The sequence below is a fragment of the Typopeltis vanoorti genome, chromosome 5 (genome assembly GCF_054136105.1).
Source record: "Typopeltis vanoorti isolate ZY-2024b chromosome 5, IOZ_Tvanoo_1.0, whole genome shotgun sequence".
Lineage (NCBI taxonomy): Eukaryota > Metazoa > Arthropoda > Arachnida > Uropygi > Thelyphonidae > Typopeltis > Typopeltis vanoorti.
In genome coordinates, this window is record NC_143553.1 from 51,297,660 (window position 1) to 51,317,424 (window position 19,765).

At 36.3% G+C, this 19,765-nt stretch overlaps 1 protein-coding gene across 2 annotated transcripts in view; it reads right to left on the reverse strand.

Moving 5' to 3' along the window:
• Ciao1 (cytosolic iron-sulfur assembly component 1) overlaps positions 1 to 7,915 on the reverse strand; it is a 102,740-nt gene extending 94,825 nt beyond the window's left edge. The window contains exons 1-2 of one of the 2 annotated variants that reach the window (XM_090392427.1): positions 7,674 to 7,915; positions 2,687 to 2,826 (exon numbers count right to left, since the gene is read on the reverse strand). In XM_090392427.1, coding sequence (XP_090248553.1) covers positions 2,687 to 2,816 — 130 coding nt within the window. In that variant the 5' untranslated portion in view covers positions 2,817 to 2,826; positions 7,674 to 7,915. Of the gene's footprint in view, positions 1 to 2,686; positions 2,827 to 7,548 lie in introns of both variants that reach the window. The other variant, XM_090392426.1, reaches the window with a different exon arrangement.
• Positions 7,916 to 19,765: the final 11,850 nt, after the last annotated feature.

The following is a 19,765-nucleotide window of genomic DNA, read 5'->3' on the forward strand; positions in this document are numbered from 1 at the left end:
TTAAACTAAAGTTTTCATTCAAACACGGTAGTTGTCTCCATAATTTTCAAAAATGCAGGAAGATATGTTAATATCTCTGTCTTGAAGCATGTAAGAAATACATTTATAACCATCATTATGGAAAGTCTGGATTAGTAAATTCTCTGCAATTTACTACAGTAAATTGCAGAGAAGCTATTGCAAGTTTGAGAGACTATTTGCAGAGTAAGCAACAGTGGAGCACACTCAACCCTTCCAAACTTCAAGTGTGGCTGTATTAATTTGCCAAAAGTTTGGGAGACTTATTATTTTAAGACCATCTCCAACCTACAGCTGTTGGATTGGAATTGAGTTTGGAGTTGAGGTTTTTTTTCTTTTTCTTTTGTTATTCTGAAGATACTAGTTAGAAATCCAGTAGAATATTAGAAGCCTGATACAATCTTAACTTTGTTCTTGTAGTTGTTTGTATATCATCAAAATGAATAACTATCAACCTAAGCTATTCTACATGTCTTGGCAAGATGAGATTTAATTTTGAGAGAAAGCAAGGAGCTTGAATTTCAGTATAAGAAATGTTGGGCAGAAGTAACCTGGGGCAGTAAATAACTTCAACTATTTCAAAGCATGATAAGTTATCTTTACTAGAAGGTAGTGAAAACATTCTATTTCATACTGTGTAATAAATCTAGTTATATGGAAACTTTTGGTATACTACCAAAACCATATTCCTTGACAAGACTGATATGACAAAGTCAGCAAATTACTATGATGAACACATAGTAATTTTGATTTTGTAATTTTGAGAGTATTCATATGAGAAATTATGTTTCTATATAAAATCAACAAGCTTCAACCCAGAATTAAGCTTACTTGAAAAAAGAAATATGAAGGTGTATTTATCCTTTCACAATATTTGCATCCTGTGAAATTAATGGCCTGTTTTCTACTTCTGTATATGTTCATAATTCAGTATGTATTATCATCCCTCTGAAATTATTCAGACTCAATGCTGGTGTATTACTTTAGTCCTTAGCACTGACACACTAGTTATTTATAGCCATTTATAACCATATATCTAGTTGCTTGTGAATATATTCTTCTTTTTTTTTTTTTTTTTTTACTTTTGTTTTCCTTTATAATTATATTTAATATAATTATTTAGTTATTAAACAAATTATGTTGTGTGCAGTTCATTCCAGAGATTAGCAGAAATTACTAACCACCTTCTAACTTTATCTTAAGATATTGCTAATATGTCCATACATTAAAAGGAAGTAAAGTAAAGTATCACATTAAGCACTATATCAAGGATGGCCTGTCATTTGGATACTATTACACAACACCTCCAGGGAGTCCAAAGACTCATCGAGGGAGGGCACCTACTCTACCTCTTTGTCTCCACCAACCACAACTACCTTCATCATCTGTACACCAATGCCATCTACTACTGCCAACCAACCAATACCACTAGTATTTTCACAGACAATCACAAACATCCATGCCCATGGCAGGATTTGAACCCGCAGCCTTTTGGCTGGAGAGTGGATACCAGTGGTGGCTCGTATCTTGAAATCGTAGGGGTGCTGCAACGTTCGAAATATACATACACACTGTAAGTACAGTGTACGTGTTTGGATAAAATATCAAAATTATGGTAAAAATTTAAAAAAAAATTAAACATGAAAAAATATTGTTTATTATCGATAAAATTATACAGTTTGGTATAATTCAAAATTACTTAAAAATAAAATATATTCTTCTTGTTTTGTTTCATGAAAAAATATTGTTTATTATCGATAAAATTATACTGTTTAGTCTTCTTCTTTGGTGTATAATTCAAAATTACTTCAAAATAAAATCGATTCCTTTAATTACAATTAAAGGAATGGATTTACAATTTTTGGACATTACAATTAAATCCTTTAATTGTAATGTCCAAATATTTAAAGAGACGGAGTAAACACGATAAGCACTATGAACACCCTACTACTGGCGCAAATTGCATATAAATAACAGTGGAACTGCGAAAAGGAAAGTGCCACATTATGGTAATAGCTTGCATCTCACTATGACATGTATATGCTTGCGCGCATAGCAATATGACACCGTGGTATGACACAGTGCTGCTAGCGTCCTTCACCCTCCTAAGTGCTACAAGATGGATGTTTATTATTTTTTACACAAAATAAGAGAATTGTATAGGATTGTTGATGATAAAATTAAATATTACAAGCAAATATAAATAAACTAATAAATATATTTATATATCGAGAAAAATTGGGGATGCTGCAGTTCTGCAGTCGAGCCATCCCTGGTGGATACGCTAACCAGGCTGGCACACAAGAGCTACTCTCTACCTAAATATAATGATATAAAATAACTTTGCTTCATTTTATTGTTATGCATCACCATTTTGCATAGCTCTGATTACATCAGATGTTTTTGATGTTCGAAATCAGTATAAATATTTAGCTTATATGTGTGCACACACACACATACATGCCCAATTAATGGACAAAGAAGAAAAATTAGTAAACAATTGCAAAAGTTTACCCTGAAGATGCCAACAGCTAAAGTTTGGTGAAACTAGTAGGTTTAATAAATATTTATTAGTTAACACCTGATCCATTGTCCAAATAATTACTCTAGTTAGATGATCAAGAAAATACACATTCATTATGAATTGCAAAAGCTCTTGAACACTTGCCTTCCTTTCCCCACAGGCGGATAGTTTTATCACCTCCACAGCTTGCTAACTGTGTTCCTTGGCAGTTCCATGCAACGCACCATACACGATCAGTATGACCACATAATTCAGCACTGTTAACTAACTTCATAATGGTGTAACTAAAACAATAATAATGAGGTGAAATTTTAAAATTAACAAATTAATTTTGTATAAATTCTAAATTTATTAGACTTACTATTATCACTGTGTTTAAACATTTTTTTTTATTATATTGAAGTTTACCAGCTAAGAAACATTCTAAAAATTCCCTTCAAATATCAATATAAATATGTGATAAAAGAACTTATTTCAAATACAAGAATCACAATACAAATTATCCAATTTTCCCATGAGAAGATCAGAACTCTCAGAATACACTTGGTATTTCCCTAATGCATTTCCCAAGTATGCTACAGATGCCAGATAACTCATACTCTAGATAAATCAAAATTACATCCTGGTACATCTCCTTTCCTATGGAATGCCTTCCACTGACTCCCATAAGAGAACTTTCAATTCTGTCATGTGGAAACTTCTTATGAAAAATTTTTGGCTGCCAATACCAAATCAATATCTAAGGAAAGGGGAGAATGCCATAAGTGCCCAATTCTGCCCCAATTCCATTTCCTTTTCTCCATGTGGAGAAAAGGAAATGGAATTTTCAGAGTTATTAAAAGATAATTACCTGAACTGCATTAAAGGATTTGTTTATAACAAGGTATCCACATTTGCTCTAAGTGGGGGGAAGAGTAATCATGTGTCTTGACTGGTAAGGTTGCCAAACATACGGAATTTTCAATTAAGAAGGGTTACATGTGTAGAACTACAGAGCAGGACATTATGAGGTTTACTAGAGAGCTTGAAGCAGTATCAGACTGTATATATCCAGGTCATGAGGTTAAATCAAGGAGCCACATGGATGAGTAACATTAATAAGCAAGAAAAAAACAAAAACAAAAAAAAAAATATGGAAAAAAAAAAAAAGGAAATTTTATGGCTGGGACATAGAGAAATGTGATCTGCAGTCTCACAATCAGTACAAAGCATAGGCAGGAAAGCAAAATCAAGATTATAAGAGGACATTAGCCAAGAACGCCAAAGGAAATCCAAACGTTATTTTGCTACATGATAGAAAATAAAAATGATTATGAAAGGATAACTTTAATCAGTGCTGATGATAAGGAGTGACAGAATACCAAAATATTGGAGTAACTGAGTGATCACTTTGCAAGGATGTATCATTCAGGTGGAGATATTAGTTATAGATGTGAATACTGACTGATGGAGAATAAGTAGATGACTTTTTTTTATACACCAACCTCATGTTACTAGTGGTTAGAGAGAGAGAGAGAGAGAGAGAGAGAAGGAAGGAGTCTGTTAATGAGTTTTTAAGCATGAACAGAATTGCTTTTCCCTCTTTCTCCTTTCTCCCTTGGGCTCTTACTAGATGAGACTTAAAAACCTGCTCAAGGACTTCAATGTTCCTTGTGCATTCTTCTATCACTTAGGTCAATATCTTGTCTTATCCCATGTTCATACATGATTAAAGGACAGTGGGAGGATGATAGTAGTTAGTTTGGTAGAGAACCTATAGACACACCTAAAAAAATACATAATGCAGAAACAGCATATATAAGAAAATAACTGGAGGAAGTCAGGAGTCATCTATTAAGAAGACTGAAGGTGTTTAGGATACTGTACACTCTTGATGTGATTATGGCCATGGGATAAGAGAAGATATTGACCTATGTGACTGAAGAATACAAAAGCAACATTGAAGTCCTTGAGCAGGTTTTTAAGTCTCAGATCTAGTAAGAGCCCAAGGAAGTGGAAAGAGGGAAAAGCAATTCTGTTCCATAAAGGAGGCTCCAAGACAGAAGTAGAAAATTAGACACTGATCAGTATACAGGAGTAGTGGATCTCAGGATCTCAGTGACAGAATTCAGGAAGTGAATAGGAATTTGATACTCTATGGAAGCCAGCACTATTCTGTAAATGCCATGTCTTGCTTCAGTGAGTTGGATAAAGGAAATGGCGATACTGCTGGAGTTGGCAATGCCATCTGACAGGATGCTACATGGAACACTATTGTATAAACTGAAACAAATGGGTAAAAATATAAAGCCAATGATATGGATAATGAAGTGACTGATGAATAGTATATGGAAGAATAGAATCCACAAAAAAGCAGGCAATTAGTAATATGCTTCAGCACTCAACCTGGGATATTGCTATTTGATGTATACATGAATACTAAATGAAATAATCTGAGGGAAAATATCCATACTGTTTGCTTAAGTTAAAGAACAATAACTGGGTTGAGCAATAGTTTATAAAGATGATGTAGAGCTCTTGCAGGGTGATTTAAATAGACTAATGACGATATGCTAAGCGTTAGGTTTGGGATGAAAATATTACAAGGTGTGTGCTACATTGACAGAATTCAGCTGCAAGAAATTGAGATTCCCAGGGATTTGAGAATGTTAGTGGAAAGATAGTTAAAGATAAGGGCATAATGAAAAGTGGCCAAAATAGCTCAGTGGAATACCTGGTTGCTGAAGAAGGCACTGACAAGTAGAGATAAGAAACTTATTATTCTATTTAAGAGGCATTGTTTACAGACACATCTGAACTGCTGCATGCACCTGGTTATCTGGATTCCTTGGGGATGAGGAAGTGGTGAAAAGGATCAGAGGTGAGTGAACAATATGATGACAGGTCTATGGACCTGTAATCATATTGTTCCTTGCAACCATTTCATATCATCATTTTGTAACCTTGGGTTAAAAAAAATCTGTTGATAAGCAGAATGGAGGAGATATGAAAGAAATCGAAGTTAAAAATTTTTTATGAGATTGATGAAAATATAGAGAACAAAGATCACTGTCTAGAAATTCTGTAATGGATTGGTTAGCAAGGTCACAGGAAATGGATTTTTTGTTTGGAAAGTGGCAAATGAGAGGAAGAGTAAAAATCTCAGAGTTAGTCATGTTTTTTCAGTGAATGAGTTCAGGTAGAACTATGATAGCTTCTTCTCCTCTCCAGTAGTCCTAAATGGACCGTTGGGTCACTCATGGCTGGTAGGTGTTATTGTTTGTTAGCCTCCTCCAATCATCTCGGTCTCTTGTTCTTGATGTCAGTTGAGAAAGGAAGGAATTTGTCCATTTTTTGATGTTATCAGTCCATTTTAATCGAGGTCGGCCCCTAACCCTTGATCCCAGAACAATTCCTTCTAGTGCTTGCTTTGGAATGCCATTAGCCCTCTCCACATGTCCAAACCATTTCATCTGTCAGAATATTTTCCCTTTTTCTCCCATCTATTGAATCAATCAGTTTTCAGACATTTTCATTGGTTTCATGAGCGGTATAGGGAATACTCAAAAGTCTTCTGTAAGTTTTCATTTCAAAAGACAGGAGTTAGTCTTAGTCTGGTTGTGATTGCTATTCTGTTATCTCTCCACAATGGTTTTAACTTCTGTAGGACCACGGTTGCCTTAGTAATTCGGTATTTAATGTCGGTTTTTGAGCGACCATCTTGATTCAACGTGCTTCCTAGATAAGTGAACTTGTTTACATTCTCAATATGTTTATTGCCAATTTGTATCTTTAAGAATTCAATGTCTGATTTGAGGTTATCTTGTTTTTGTTGGTTTATGTATAAGCCATACTTTTTTAATGTTCTGAAAATGTGGCTGGTTATCTCTTGTAATTCTTCTTCACTTTCTGCCATAAGATCGATATCGTCTGCAAAACACAAGTCATTATTATTATTATTCCTGACACCTCCAAGGAGTCTGAAGAGTCGCGGGAGGACCTACAACTGTCTCAACCACTACACCGAACCTCTACTACGAATCAATGCCATCTACCACCCACTTCCACCACAACTGGTATTCTATGTCTGTAAATTGTGTGTGTTCTGAAGTTATTTATTCTTAGTCTGCTAACTACTATTCCAGTGTCATATTCATGAAGAGCTTCATGACATATTCCAGAAAACAATTAAAAAGAAGAGGGAGAACAAGATGCATCCCTGTCTTACCCCCTGTTCTGCCCAGAACTATGGTAGCTACCTCATCAAATAATGGTTAGAGTGAGTTGCTAACAGTGAGTCTTCAAAAAAAAGGTGATTATGGAAGGATTCAAACATATGTATTTTCCAACCAAATAGCATCAATGATGACTTAACCACAAAGGCTGCAACAACATGGCAATGGTTTACATTTTTAGTACATATCTGTAAAAAAAAAATTCTTTTGGTGGGAGAATTCTCCCACTGAAATACATTATAATCTCCTCAGTTTATTTCACTTTTAAAATAATATTTTAACTTGTTGACCATGTAATAAGATCCCCCTGGCGCAATCGGAAGAAAGATATACTACGGCCTTTCGGTTGGCAAAGAGCGGGTTTTGAATCATAATAACGTGAAAGTATTTTTAATTGGTGTGTTTAGCCGATCTCAGGAGCTGCATATTTTCCCTCCCCGTAAACTTCTTTAACGGCAAAAAAACTGTCCGGTTAATAGACAAAAATAAGTTCGTGAAGTGTGTCTTAGTGAATGCTGTGAGATGTATAGTAAAATGGACTCGGGGATAATTAACTACGATTCCGAGCGGTGCTATGTATTACTTTTTCCACAGTGTTGCTTATTATCTATACTACTTTTCTTCACTGACAATATCACAATCTGTGATCCTAGGGAAACTCTTAAAATTAAAATAAACCAGCTTTGTTTCCCCCCGTTTTTTCCCCAATTTTTATATTTACATTAGTTTGATGATTTTTTTATAGGTTATTTACAAATTAGTCTTATGTTTTAAAATTAACAGAACGCTTACCAGGATATTATTGATTACCCATTTTCTGAGTATTCTTAACATAACACAATTCAAAAAAAAAAAAAAAGTACTGTATGTATTTTCAAAACATCAAATGATAATTCAGAGCAACTTGAACTACCCACCAACCCAAAAAGAGTTCATTCAGGTATAAAAATTCCAAAAAGTAAGCGGAGATTATTGCAGCATGATTAATTCACTTGTCACCACCAGATGGCATGCTTCAAGAGATCGTGAACTTGAATCTGAGAATGAAAATAATAATAGGTGCCAACGTAACGCAGTTGGAAGAAAGACGCAACATGCGTTACTCCATTGGATAAAGCCTGTTCTCGATTCTTATATATATATATATACAGAGTGGTTCAAAATTCCATGTACAAACTTTGAGGGGAAGTAGAGATTATCAAATTCAACCATATGCACATAGGAAAGCATGACCGGAAACGCCACCCGAAAGTGATAGGTGGCGCTGTTCGCCAGCGCTCCAGGTGAGCAATTGGGGGTTTCCTCATTCAAGCTTTCGACGTGGTACGAAGAACATACGTCGTTTTACGAACGCTGAGATAGCAGACATGCACCTCGTTTACCATATTACGTATCCATCTACCAAACGCACCAAGGGTATTTGGCGCCTGAGTGCAAACTTTTATCGGACACCCCTTAATATTATATTAGTTAAATTTTTCAATGTAGGATATACCAAGAAATGAATATTATTACTGTTAATGATTATACTGCATTGTATAATCCAAATTAGATATTAGTTACATAAAATAAACATTTGATATTTGTTTCTTCGCTATCAATGTTGTCGCCCGAGTGCGGTGCACTCTCGGGTCGGCATGCCCTGCAACTATTATTGAACTGTTCAGTTACGCCTAATAAAACCTTTTATTACGCCTAATAAAAAACCGAGTTCAGTAGGCGATTTGAGAATACACACCACGCATTGCATACGACCTATGACTAAGTATCTGCAATGATCGCTAATTCATAAGTATATAGTAAAGAAATAAAAGACAAAAAAAAATTTAATTAGGAAAAGATTTTTGGAAATTTTTCTAGTGTTTTTTTTTCCTCTTATATATATATATATATAAGAGGCGGAAAAAATTTAAAGAAAGAATTAAAACCAAGTATGAAATTTCTTGGTATCTCATCATCAAATTCCTCTGCCACGTACCCTCAAGGGGTGTACCGGATATCATAGTACTACATGAAAAATTTACATCATCACTAACTTCCTATCTTAAATTTTTCTATCGTCTAAGGCACTTTGTACAGTATCAATCCACCTATATCTTGGTCTTCCTCAGGGTCGTTTTCCTGGCAGAAAACACTTGTTTTGCTAATCTTTCTTGGCATCTTTAATATATATATATATATATATATATATATATATATATATATATATATATATAAAATAAGTTTAATGACTATTACCGAGAGAAAAGATGGCAAGATATATTTAACAAGATACTACTAGTTTACTAGTTTCGTTACAAGAACATCATCAGGTATCATACTCAAAGAAATATATAAAAAATTACAGAGACTTAAAATTGTATTAACAGAACAAGTGAAAAACAGTAGCATGTTTGAAAAAATGCAAGTATGAGTTCCATACAAACGAATACTACGCGCTGTCGCGAGTGCGCCAGTACTGAACAGAAGCAACGTGTGCGTCCGAGAGATTGTAACTCAGACTGTTGTTGATATGAGAGGAATCTAGAGAAATTCCTCTTGATTCAACAATCTTTCTTTCGAGTTCATCGTAGCACACATGGATATTAGCAGTTTGAGTCCAGTTTACAATGTGCTGGCGGCCTTCGTCTGAGTTAGCAGAAAAGAGAACGTGGCTAGAGAGAGCGCTAGCTCTAGTCCTATTATAGGAGATATCTCTACGGTGTTCATCCAAACGTAGAAGGATGGATTTGGCAGTCTGTCCATAATAAGGCTTTCCGCAATCACACAAAATCTTGTAGACTCCTGGAAACTGAGTAGGAAGATGTTTCTGTTTATATTTGCAAAGTAATGAACGAAGTTTTGGAAGCGTAGTGTAGCACGTTTTGAAGTTAAATTTCCTGAGGATCTTTGCCAGTTTTGGTGAAAGAGAGCTGATGTAAGGCAAGGAGATGAAGGCTCTTGGGGGAGGGGGATCTTCAGCAGTAGTTGAGTGCCTGGGGGGAAAGAAATTTGTCAATCTTCTTTGGAGAGAAGCCATTGTTAATAAACGTTTTTTTAAGAAAACTGAGTTCATTTATAATTTCTGTTTCTTCGGTAAGTAATGATTTGGCTCGGTGGGCTAAAGTGGAAATAATACCACATTTTTGTTGAGGATAATGATGGGAGGAAGCATGAAGGTATCTGTCAGTATGAGTAGGCTTTCTAAAAATTGAGATTTTAATGTTCTCAACACATCTGGTAAGTTTGAGATCTAAAAAGGGAAGACAGTCATCCGATTCCAGTTCGAGGGTGAAAGAGATCTTTTCGTGGCACTTGTTTAGGTGGTCTAAAAATAAATAGAGGTTATTGACGCCGTCTTCCCAGATGAGGAAAATATCATCAATATATCGGTACCAGACTTTTGGTTTAAAGTGAAAGGAGTTAATAGCTTTTCTTTCAAATTCGTTGAGAAATATATCCGCAAGAATCGGAGAGAGTGGGCTACCCATTGGGACCTTGTTGAAGTTGAGTGACAAAGTTGAGACCTTGCTAAAGGTCTCAACTTTGTCACTGCTCCTACATCCATCCCTAGAGAACATCTCTTAACAAAGATAGAAAAGGCAGCTTCTTTATTACCAAAGAAAGACGCCAACCTCCTCCGTATGGAAGCAATTTTCTGTATTAATAAAGCTAGACCTCCACCTGACAACATTTCTTACTCTGAAAGAAAAGCTATCAAGTCCTTAAAAGATAATAGTAACATAGTTATCATTCCCGCAGAATGATAACTATGTTACTATTATAAACAAGTCTTAAACAAGTCTGATTACCATAATAAAATCTTGGAACTTTTAAATAGTGATACCTACTCAGAAATTGCTAATGACCCTACGATGGAACTACATAATAGAACTAATAATTTATTAAAAACCACCTTAGAGTAAAAAAAAAACATTCGGCTTTCTCTTCGGTCGCTTCATCCCATGATACCTCGACTGTATGGTCTCGCCAAGATACACAAAAATAACTGCCACTCAGACCTATAGTTGAGGGCATACACTCTCCCACTTATAATCTCTCCAAATTTCTAGCGAGTTTTCTAAGAAATCTTTCTGGAATTTCTTCTTCACATATTAAAAACTCTGCAGATTTTGTTTCTAAAATCAAGGACATCAAACTTAAAAAAACAGATTTAATGGCAAGTTTTGATATTGTTTCTCTCTTTACAAATGTTTCTGCTCAAGAAGTCCTCGATCTTCTCAAGAATAAATTATCAAAAAAACTCTTTGCTCTTCTCTCCCATTGCATACAGTCAGGATACTTCAAATATGATAACAAGATCTACTTACAAAACGCAGGTCTGGCTAGGGGCAGCCCACCATCTCCGATTCTTGCGGATATATTTCTCAACGAATTTGAAAGAAAAGCTATTAACTCCTTTCACTTTAAACCAAAAGTCTGGTACCGATATATTGATGATATTTTCCTCATCTGGGAAGACGGCGTCAATAACTCTATTTATTTTTAGACCACCTAAACAAGTGCCACGAAAAGATCTCTTTCACCCTCGAACTGGAATCGGATGACTGTCTTCCCTTTTTAGATCTCAAACTTACCAGATGTGCTGAGAACATTAAAATCTCAATTTTTAGAAAGCCTACTCATACTGACAGATACCTTCATGCTTCCTCCCATCATTATCCTCAACAAAAATGTGGTATTATTTCCACTTTAGCCCACCGAGCCAAATCATTACTTACCGAAGAAACAGAAATTATAAATGAACTCAGTTTTCTTAAAAAAACGTTTATTAACAATGGCTTCTCTCCAAAGAAGATTGACAAATTTCTTTCCCCCCAGGCACTCAACTACTGCTGAAGATCCCCCTCCCCCAAGAGCCTTCATCTCCTTGCCTTACATCAGCTCTCTTTCACCAAAACTGGCAAAGATCCTCAGGAAATTTAACTTCAAAACGTGCTACACTACGCTTCCAAAACTTCGTTCATTACTTTGCAAATATAAACAGAAACATCTTCCTACTCAGTTTCCAGGAGTCTACAAGATTTTGTGTGATTGCGGAAAGCCTTATTATGGACAGACTGCCAAATCCATCCTTCTACGTTTGGATGAACACCGTAGAGATATCTCCTATAATAGGACTAGAGCTAGCGCTCTCTCTAGCCACGTTCTCTTTTCTGCTAACTCAGACGAAGGCCGCCAGCACATTGTAAACTGGACTCAAACTGCTAATATCCATGTGTGCTACGATGAACTCGAAAGAAAGATTGTTGAATCAAGAGGAATTTCTCTAGATTCCTCTCATATCAACAACAGCCTGAGTTACAATCTCTCGGACGCACACGTTGCTTCTGTTCAGTACTGGCGCACTCGCGACAGCGCGTAGTATTCGTTTGTATGGAACTCATACTTGCATTTTTTCAAACATGCTACTGTTTTTCACTTGTTCTGTTAATACAATTTTAAGTCTCTGTAATTTTTTATATATTTCTTTGAGTATGATACCTGATGATGTTCTTGTAACGAAACTAGTAAACTAGTAGTATCTTGTTAAATATATCTTGCCATCTTTTCTCTCGGTAATAGTCATTAAACTTATTTTATAATATTCCTACCGAGTAAAAATGAATTCTCCTAATATATATATATATATATATATATATATAACGATCTGTAATATTAACTCGGAATTGGGATATGGTCATATTTATATATATTGACTTAGAACTGAGAACTAGAAAAACAATTAAATTAAACAAAACGCAACATGTTTCATCGGATTGTCCGACTTCTTCAGGCGTGGGAACATAGAAAGCAAATGAAAAACACTATAAGAAACATGGTATCACTGTAAAAACGACTATTATAAAATTCAGTTAACTTTGAACTGTAGCTACGGTTCGTGTTGAAGTTCTATTGTTTGGCATCTGCGTGCGTCTGATTTCACGAGTGTGCCAAATCGGATAGCAGAGCTGAAAGAGTCAGGTAGATTATAACTAAAATTATTATTTATATGATGAGGGTCCATAATAATTTCCTTAAACTCGATTATGCGGAGCTCCACCTCGTCACGCCATATATGACGGTTTGAAGTTGTTCTCCAGTTTATCTCATGTTGACTGCCTTCATCATTTGTGTTTACTGAAAACAGTACGTGGCTTGACAGCGCACTTCCTCTAGTTTTTTTGTAGGCAATGTCCCTCTGGTGTTCCTCCAGACGTAGGAGGATCGATTTTTCCGTTTGGCCATAGTATTGTTTCCACAGTCACACGTGATTTTGTACAATCCTGGGAATTGTAGATGGTTGTGAGCTTGTTTGTATTTGCTTAAAATCGATCTTAGTTTAGGAAGAGTAGAGAAGCATGTTTTTATGTTGAATTTTCGTAAAATTCTTCTCAGTTTTGTGGAGAGCGAGCTGATGTATGGTAAGGAGATATAAGTTTGTGTTTGTCATGTGTTTCTGAGTTGTTTTGATGGCGGCGCTATAGATGCTTATTAATAGTTTTCGACGAGTAGCCATTACTTATGAAAGTTCTTTGTAGATGTTGTAGTTCATTTTTTAGCTCTTCATCATTATCTGACAGTATAGATCTGGCACGATGTGCTAGAGTTGAGATGATACCCACTTTCTGTGCAGGATAATGACGCATGTAGGTATCTATCCGTGTGTGTGTAGATTTTCTAAAGATTGAGATTTTTATAGAATCAGATGTCTTAGTAAGTCTTACGTCCAGGAAGGGAAGAGATCCATATTCTTCAACCTCCGTTGTTAATTTGATGTCTTGGTGGAAGCTGTTTAAATGATTTAAAAAAGACTGAATGTTATCGGTGCCGTGTTCACAGATAAGAAATATGTCATCTACAAATCTCAGGCCAAATTTTTAGTTTAAGAGTAGCCTGAGGAGATTGCCTTTTGTTCGAAATCTTCAAAAAAGATGTTAGCTAATATAGGAGACAGGGGACTGCCCATTGCCAATCCCTTATCCCAATGCCTCTGTTATCCGATATTGTTGGCAAACTCGTGAAATCAGACGCACGCAGATGTCAAACAATAGAACTTCAACATGGACTGTAGCTACAGTTCAAAGCTAACTGAATTTTATAATAGTCGTTTTTATAGTGATACGATGTTTCTCGTAGTATTTTTCATTTGCTTTCTATGTTCCCACGCCTGAAGAAGTCGGACAATCCGATGAAACATGTTGCGTTTTGAATAAATTTAATTGTTATTCTAGTTCTCGGTTTTAAGTTCAGCATATATAAATATGTTTGTGTATATATATATATATATATATATATATATATATATGATCATTGACTCGGTTAACATGCATAGCTTTATGAAGAATTAAATGACTAGAACCAAGATTTAAGTAAACACATTTTAATATAAACACACTACTAGTTTCGGCCTGTAACAGCCTTCTTCAGGTGACATTATAAAAGAAGAAAAAACACTAAAACATTAAGGTTTTAAAAGACTATGAACAACATAGACAGTCTTTATACATAATTAGCATGAAAACGTTGTAGTTGTATTTGAAGCTGTTCTTTCAAAAACGAAAGAACAGCTTCAAAAGGTTATAGTAATAAGGCTCCGTATTACTATAACCTTGGTATTTAGGATCTAGCTACTCACTGAGGAGACCTCAAAAAAGGTTGAAACCGGTCTGGGTAGTGACCCCACCCATAATGCATTGCAGTATACATCTTCTAGTGAGATGTGCTTTACATTATGGGAAAATACTAAGAATAGTGATCAGAGCTTTACCCACCTTTACAATGAGTTGACCTGGTGTTGTACCATCTTTAGACTTGAACTTTGTTTCAGGCGCAAACTTAATTGTTTGCATACTTGGGATTAGGAGTTAAAATAACTTGGTTATTCTAATATATATATATATATATATATATATATATATCTCGATGTTACTCATAGGCCCTTGGGTAGGGCTCGAATTAATGGAATATAACCGGCCTTTTAGTTGAGACTGAGGAAGCAAATCAAGCTTTGATGAATATTATATATATTAGAATAACCAAGTTATTTTAACTCCTAATCCCAATATATATACAGGGTGTTCGGGATAAATTTGACATATTTATAATTAATTATTTTTTTCCGTAAGTTACATGTATTAACACACACTTCTCTTCATTTAAAAGTTTGGACCCTTCTTCATTCATATACAAGATGTCAGAAAGGATGGATAGCTGGAACCCACCTGAATCATGGAAGAGAATAACTTGTATCATGATGATTCGTGCCCGCCATCAAAATAAGGATATTACGACTGCTGCCCAATGCTCCCTGAATACAGTAAAAACAATCAGGCATGAACTAGAGACTTGCAATGGTGACTACGAGGATGTAGCAAGAAGAAAGATCCCTAGCAGACGATCTGATTGCGTTCGTACAGCAGAATTCCTCGCAAATCTGCAGGAACAGGTGTTGAAGAACCCTGGCATTGGAATTCGGGCTTTGTTCGTGGAGTTGCTAACTGTAGTCAAGCCCTGGATAACAAGGGTAGCCAATGGTAGGCCGTATGTATGGCAGCAGGATTCGGCCCCTTGCCACACCTCTGGGAAAAGTCAAAAATGGTTGTCTGAAAATTTCTACGACTTCACCAGTCCAAATGTTTGGCCTCCAAACTCCCCAGACCTTAACCCCATGGATTATTTTGTGTGGGGCGCAGTTGAAAAAGACACCAATCGCACTTCCAGTAATACAAAAGCCCAGTTAATGGATAAAATTAAAACAGTTTTTGCGGCCCTTCCCAGGGAGACTGTAGCATCAGCTTGTTCGAGGTTCCGAAGCAGAATTGAAGCTGTGATCGATGCTAATGGTGGTTATTTTGAGTAAATCTTGTTGATAGTATTGTAATTAACTCTGCCTGTAATGTTTTTTTGTCAATTCATTAAATTTAATAGATACAAAGAAGATTTTCTTTTTCCTTACGAAACTGTCAAATTTATCCCGAACACCCTGTATATATATATATATATACACACACTATCAGTGCCAGGTTATTTTGCGCCCATTATTTCACAAGTTGGATATTTTTTTAAATGAAATTTTAAATATAAAAAATAAAAATTATTTTGTCATGCTTTATTAATAATATACAAAGTAATATACCATATGTATAATATAATAAATCAAATTTTAACTTTTGTTGCCTTTAATTTTGCAAAATTTTCTACCATTTTCTTTAAATCTAGTGTAGAAGCGCCCTTCATGGCTTGCACTCTAGGCGGTTGCCTAGTTTGCCTAAATGGTAACGCCGGTCCTGTATATATACACACACATACATTATATATATATATATATATATATATATATATATATATATGAGACGTGTTCAAAAAAAGACCGAATTTTTAAATAGCGCACCAACTGTTTGATTTTGACACTCAGATCATCCTGCGGCTACTGAGCGCACCTAGCGGCAGACTTTAACAATAAACTGCCATTTGCTCCGTTCTACTATGAGCATTAGTCGTCGAATAACATCAGCTGAAGTGAGCATGTAAACAAGCTATTCATCAGATTACTGACAAAGTGACAATGAAAGAGCTTTAAGAACCAGGTGTGTGTATGAAATTTTGCTGCAAACTTCATAAAAATTTTACAGAGACATTTCAATTGCTTAACCAAGCATACTGGGAGGACTGTATGAACCAAACACAGTGCTATGAGTGATTTAAGTGTTGATGGATGAGTCGGTCAAAAATCAAGGTGATGTCGGTTGTTGTTTTTTGATTGGAATGGCATTGTCCATTATGAATTTGTACCAGGTGGTCAGATGGTAAACAAAGAGTTGTACCTGAAAGTTTTAGCACGTTATATATATATATATATATATATATATCAATGGCGTCGCATGCCCAATGGAATTTTCCAATTGTAAACATGAGCAAAAAGTTATAAATTATTTATTTAAAATTATATATTAAAAACTTGTTTATACCGGTGTCCTAACCACGTCAGTTCACGCGTCATGTACCCAAAACAAATGAAACTCAGAAAATAAAAGCAGCAATCCATGACAACGTTCAGTTGATTTGATTGACACAATAAAAAAAATCACAGCCACTGATTTCGAGATGCTGTTGTCTCAGCGCACACGCTGTCTCCCTCCCCCTCTTGGTGCTTAAAGCTACTGGAACACTAAGAATTTCATCCGCAGCGCCATCTGTACATCTGTTCAAAGCTCTATTAACGCGAATGTGATGCAATGTTAACGCGTCAAAATGTGTCCTCTCATGAAGCATTAGCATATTGTGTTTAATTTTAGGAACGCGAAGCCAGAAAACAATTAAGTCTTTAACGGGAATAAATGCAAAAATATAATATCGGCGATATTGCTATTCCGTGAATGTGCACTGCACACCTCTATATATTCCACCAACTTGCCATACATATGGCGAGATAGTGGAATTTGTCTAACGTAGAAAAATTTGCGATTAGATTTTGTTTTCGTAAGAGATGGACATGTTTTCTCAGTGCTTATTGTCGCAAGTTTTGTTTGTGCACGTGACGATTCATAGGCGCAGTTTCTTTTCCGTATTCTAGGAAGATAAGAGTTTTGATTTTTATTAAGTTTCTTCAGGCCTTCTCCTGTTCCCCATCCTGTGGCTGTTAGTTGTGTTCTGCCTTTTAAAAGGAAATGTCCACTGCCGGTCTACACTTGACGGTTGGAAGGGACAAGACAGGTCCTGTTCCATATAACAAAGTTTAGGCCTCATCATGGATACGCCATACGAAGACCTCAATTTTAAAGAACGTTTAGCTATATTCAGACACATAAGCAACTACTGCATACCAAATGGCGAGTCGCAAATGGAAAAGTCGAAATTCATCAGATTAAAGAATAAAACCCCAACCATCTGAACTTCACATTAGTTTCTCCCAAGACAGCGCCAGCGAGCTAACAACAACAGCTGACGATATTTCCTACGTAGATTCTACCGAGTATCAGGTGGTCAGCAGGAAGAAGAGAAAGAAGGAATCTCCAACTGCAGAACCTGAAATACCCCCTCAGAACTTAGAGAGAGCAGCACCAATGGACACTACAGCTCAAACTGAAAGAGTAGCAGAGACAGATACAACAACACAGCCTAAAGAAAGAATTCCACCAGATTTTAAGAACTAAAGAAAAATTGTCATCACTCACAGTGTTGATGAAAAACCACAACATCAAATTCACTTCGGCTAGGAACACCGATGAAGGAGTCCGGATTCAGCCTGAAGGTACATCGTAATACTGGCTGCTCACCAGACTTTTGGATGAACTGAAAGTCCTATATCACACATTTCAGCTTAAAAGCGAAAAAAACTCAAGGTAGTCATTAGACGTTTAGTAGAAACTATAACATCTGAAGAAATAGCCACTGAACTCAGTCGGCAAGGATTAGCGCCAATAAAAATTTCGCGCATGTACAAAGCAGACAAGCGCCCCATGCTTCTGGTCTTACTGGAGATCAGTAAAGAACAAAGAGAAATTCTGAAGACTGTCTGAAACTTAGTTATCAAGACTGATAAACTGAAAAAAATTAGGAGGAAGACATCTCGCAGACAATGTCATCGCTGTCAAAAGTATGGGCATGCGTAGAAACTTTGTAGGTCGGAATACAAATGTGTTAAGTGCAGTGATAATCACCCCTCTCATACATGCCTCAAGCCAAGAACCACACCTGCTAAGTGCGCAAATTGTGGTGGCCCACACCTAGCCAACTACGAGGGTTGTTCGCTCCACCCATCTAACTTGACAAAGACTAGAGAGGCAGTATCCCCGCTCACTCAGAAGCGCGTCATAACCTGCATCGGTAATTAAAGTGCGGGCTATTACACCCGATAAATCTTATGCCTCTGTGGTTTCCTCACGCAACAAACCAGCAGAAACCATACCAAGCAGTCAAAGCTCCGTGGCGATGTATGCCGCCATTTTGGGAGAAATGCTAACAGATTTTAGCAAATCAAATCCAAAACCAGGCTGATACAAACAGATTTCTTAAAAATACCCAAGTGATATTCTCAATGATTAATGGATAATCAGGCCATCACAGTAAATTCCATACAGGTCGCTTTCTGGAATGCTAATGGGCTCAGTAACAACATTATAGAGCTTCAAGAATTTGCTGATCACTTCAAAATTGATATCCTCTTAATCAATGAGACTCATCTGCGGCCCTATGATAATCCCAAGCTGAGGAATCACTCATTAATAAGAAATAACAGGCTAAATGCTAGAGGTGGCGGTACTGCAATCTTTGTCAAGAAAAACATCCGTTACAATGAAATAAAAAAGATCCCTACAACTAATCTGGAAAACACTGGCATGGAAATTCACACCAATAATGCAGGCATTTTTAAAAATATATTCAGTTTATAACCCTCCAGGGAAAACTCTGTTATCCTCTGATCCTTCCCAGCTGCTTGACACTACTGAAGCAACAGTAGTGGCAAGAGATCTAAATTCGAAGCATCCCTTATGGAATAGCAGGTGTTCCAACTACAACGGAAAAATCCTTCACAATTTTGCTTGGCTGATAAACATTGTTATCGCAGGTCCGATTGAACGAAAACACTATGGAACACACGGAAGGCCCGATGTATTGGATATAGCTATATTCAGAAACATCTCATCAATTCCAGCTGCAAGTGGTTAATTAACTCAGTTCAGACCACAACACGGTACTTTTAAAACTCGGAGAGGATCCGGAGCTCACTCCCAATCAGTCATTTACTAATTTCACAAAATTCAAGGCTACAGTCCACACTATCATAGATTCAGTACCAAATATCTTCTTTCATGAAGAAATTGATGTGGCAGTCAACAACCTAGAAAGCAAAATTCAATCTGGCTTAGCTACAGTCTCTTCTGTTTCCACCCCAGCTCAAATAAACCTACTTCTAGAAGAAATCCTTGTTCTAATCACAAACGAAAACATAATCAGACGCCGATTTCATAACACACTATCTCCTCAGGACCACCGAGAGCTGAATAGAGCATCAACCTTACTTCGT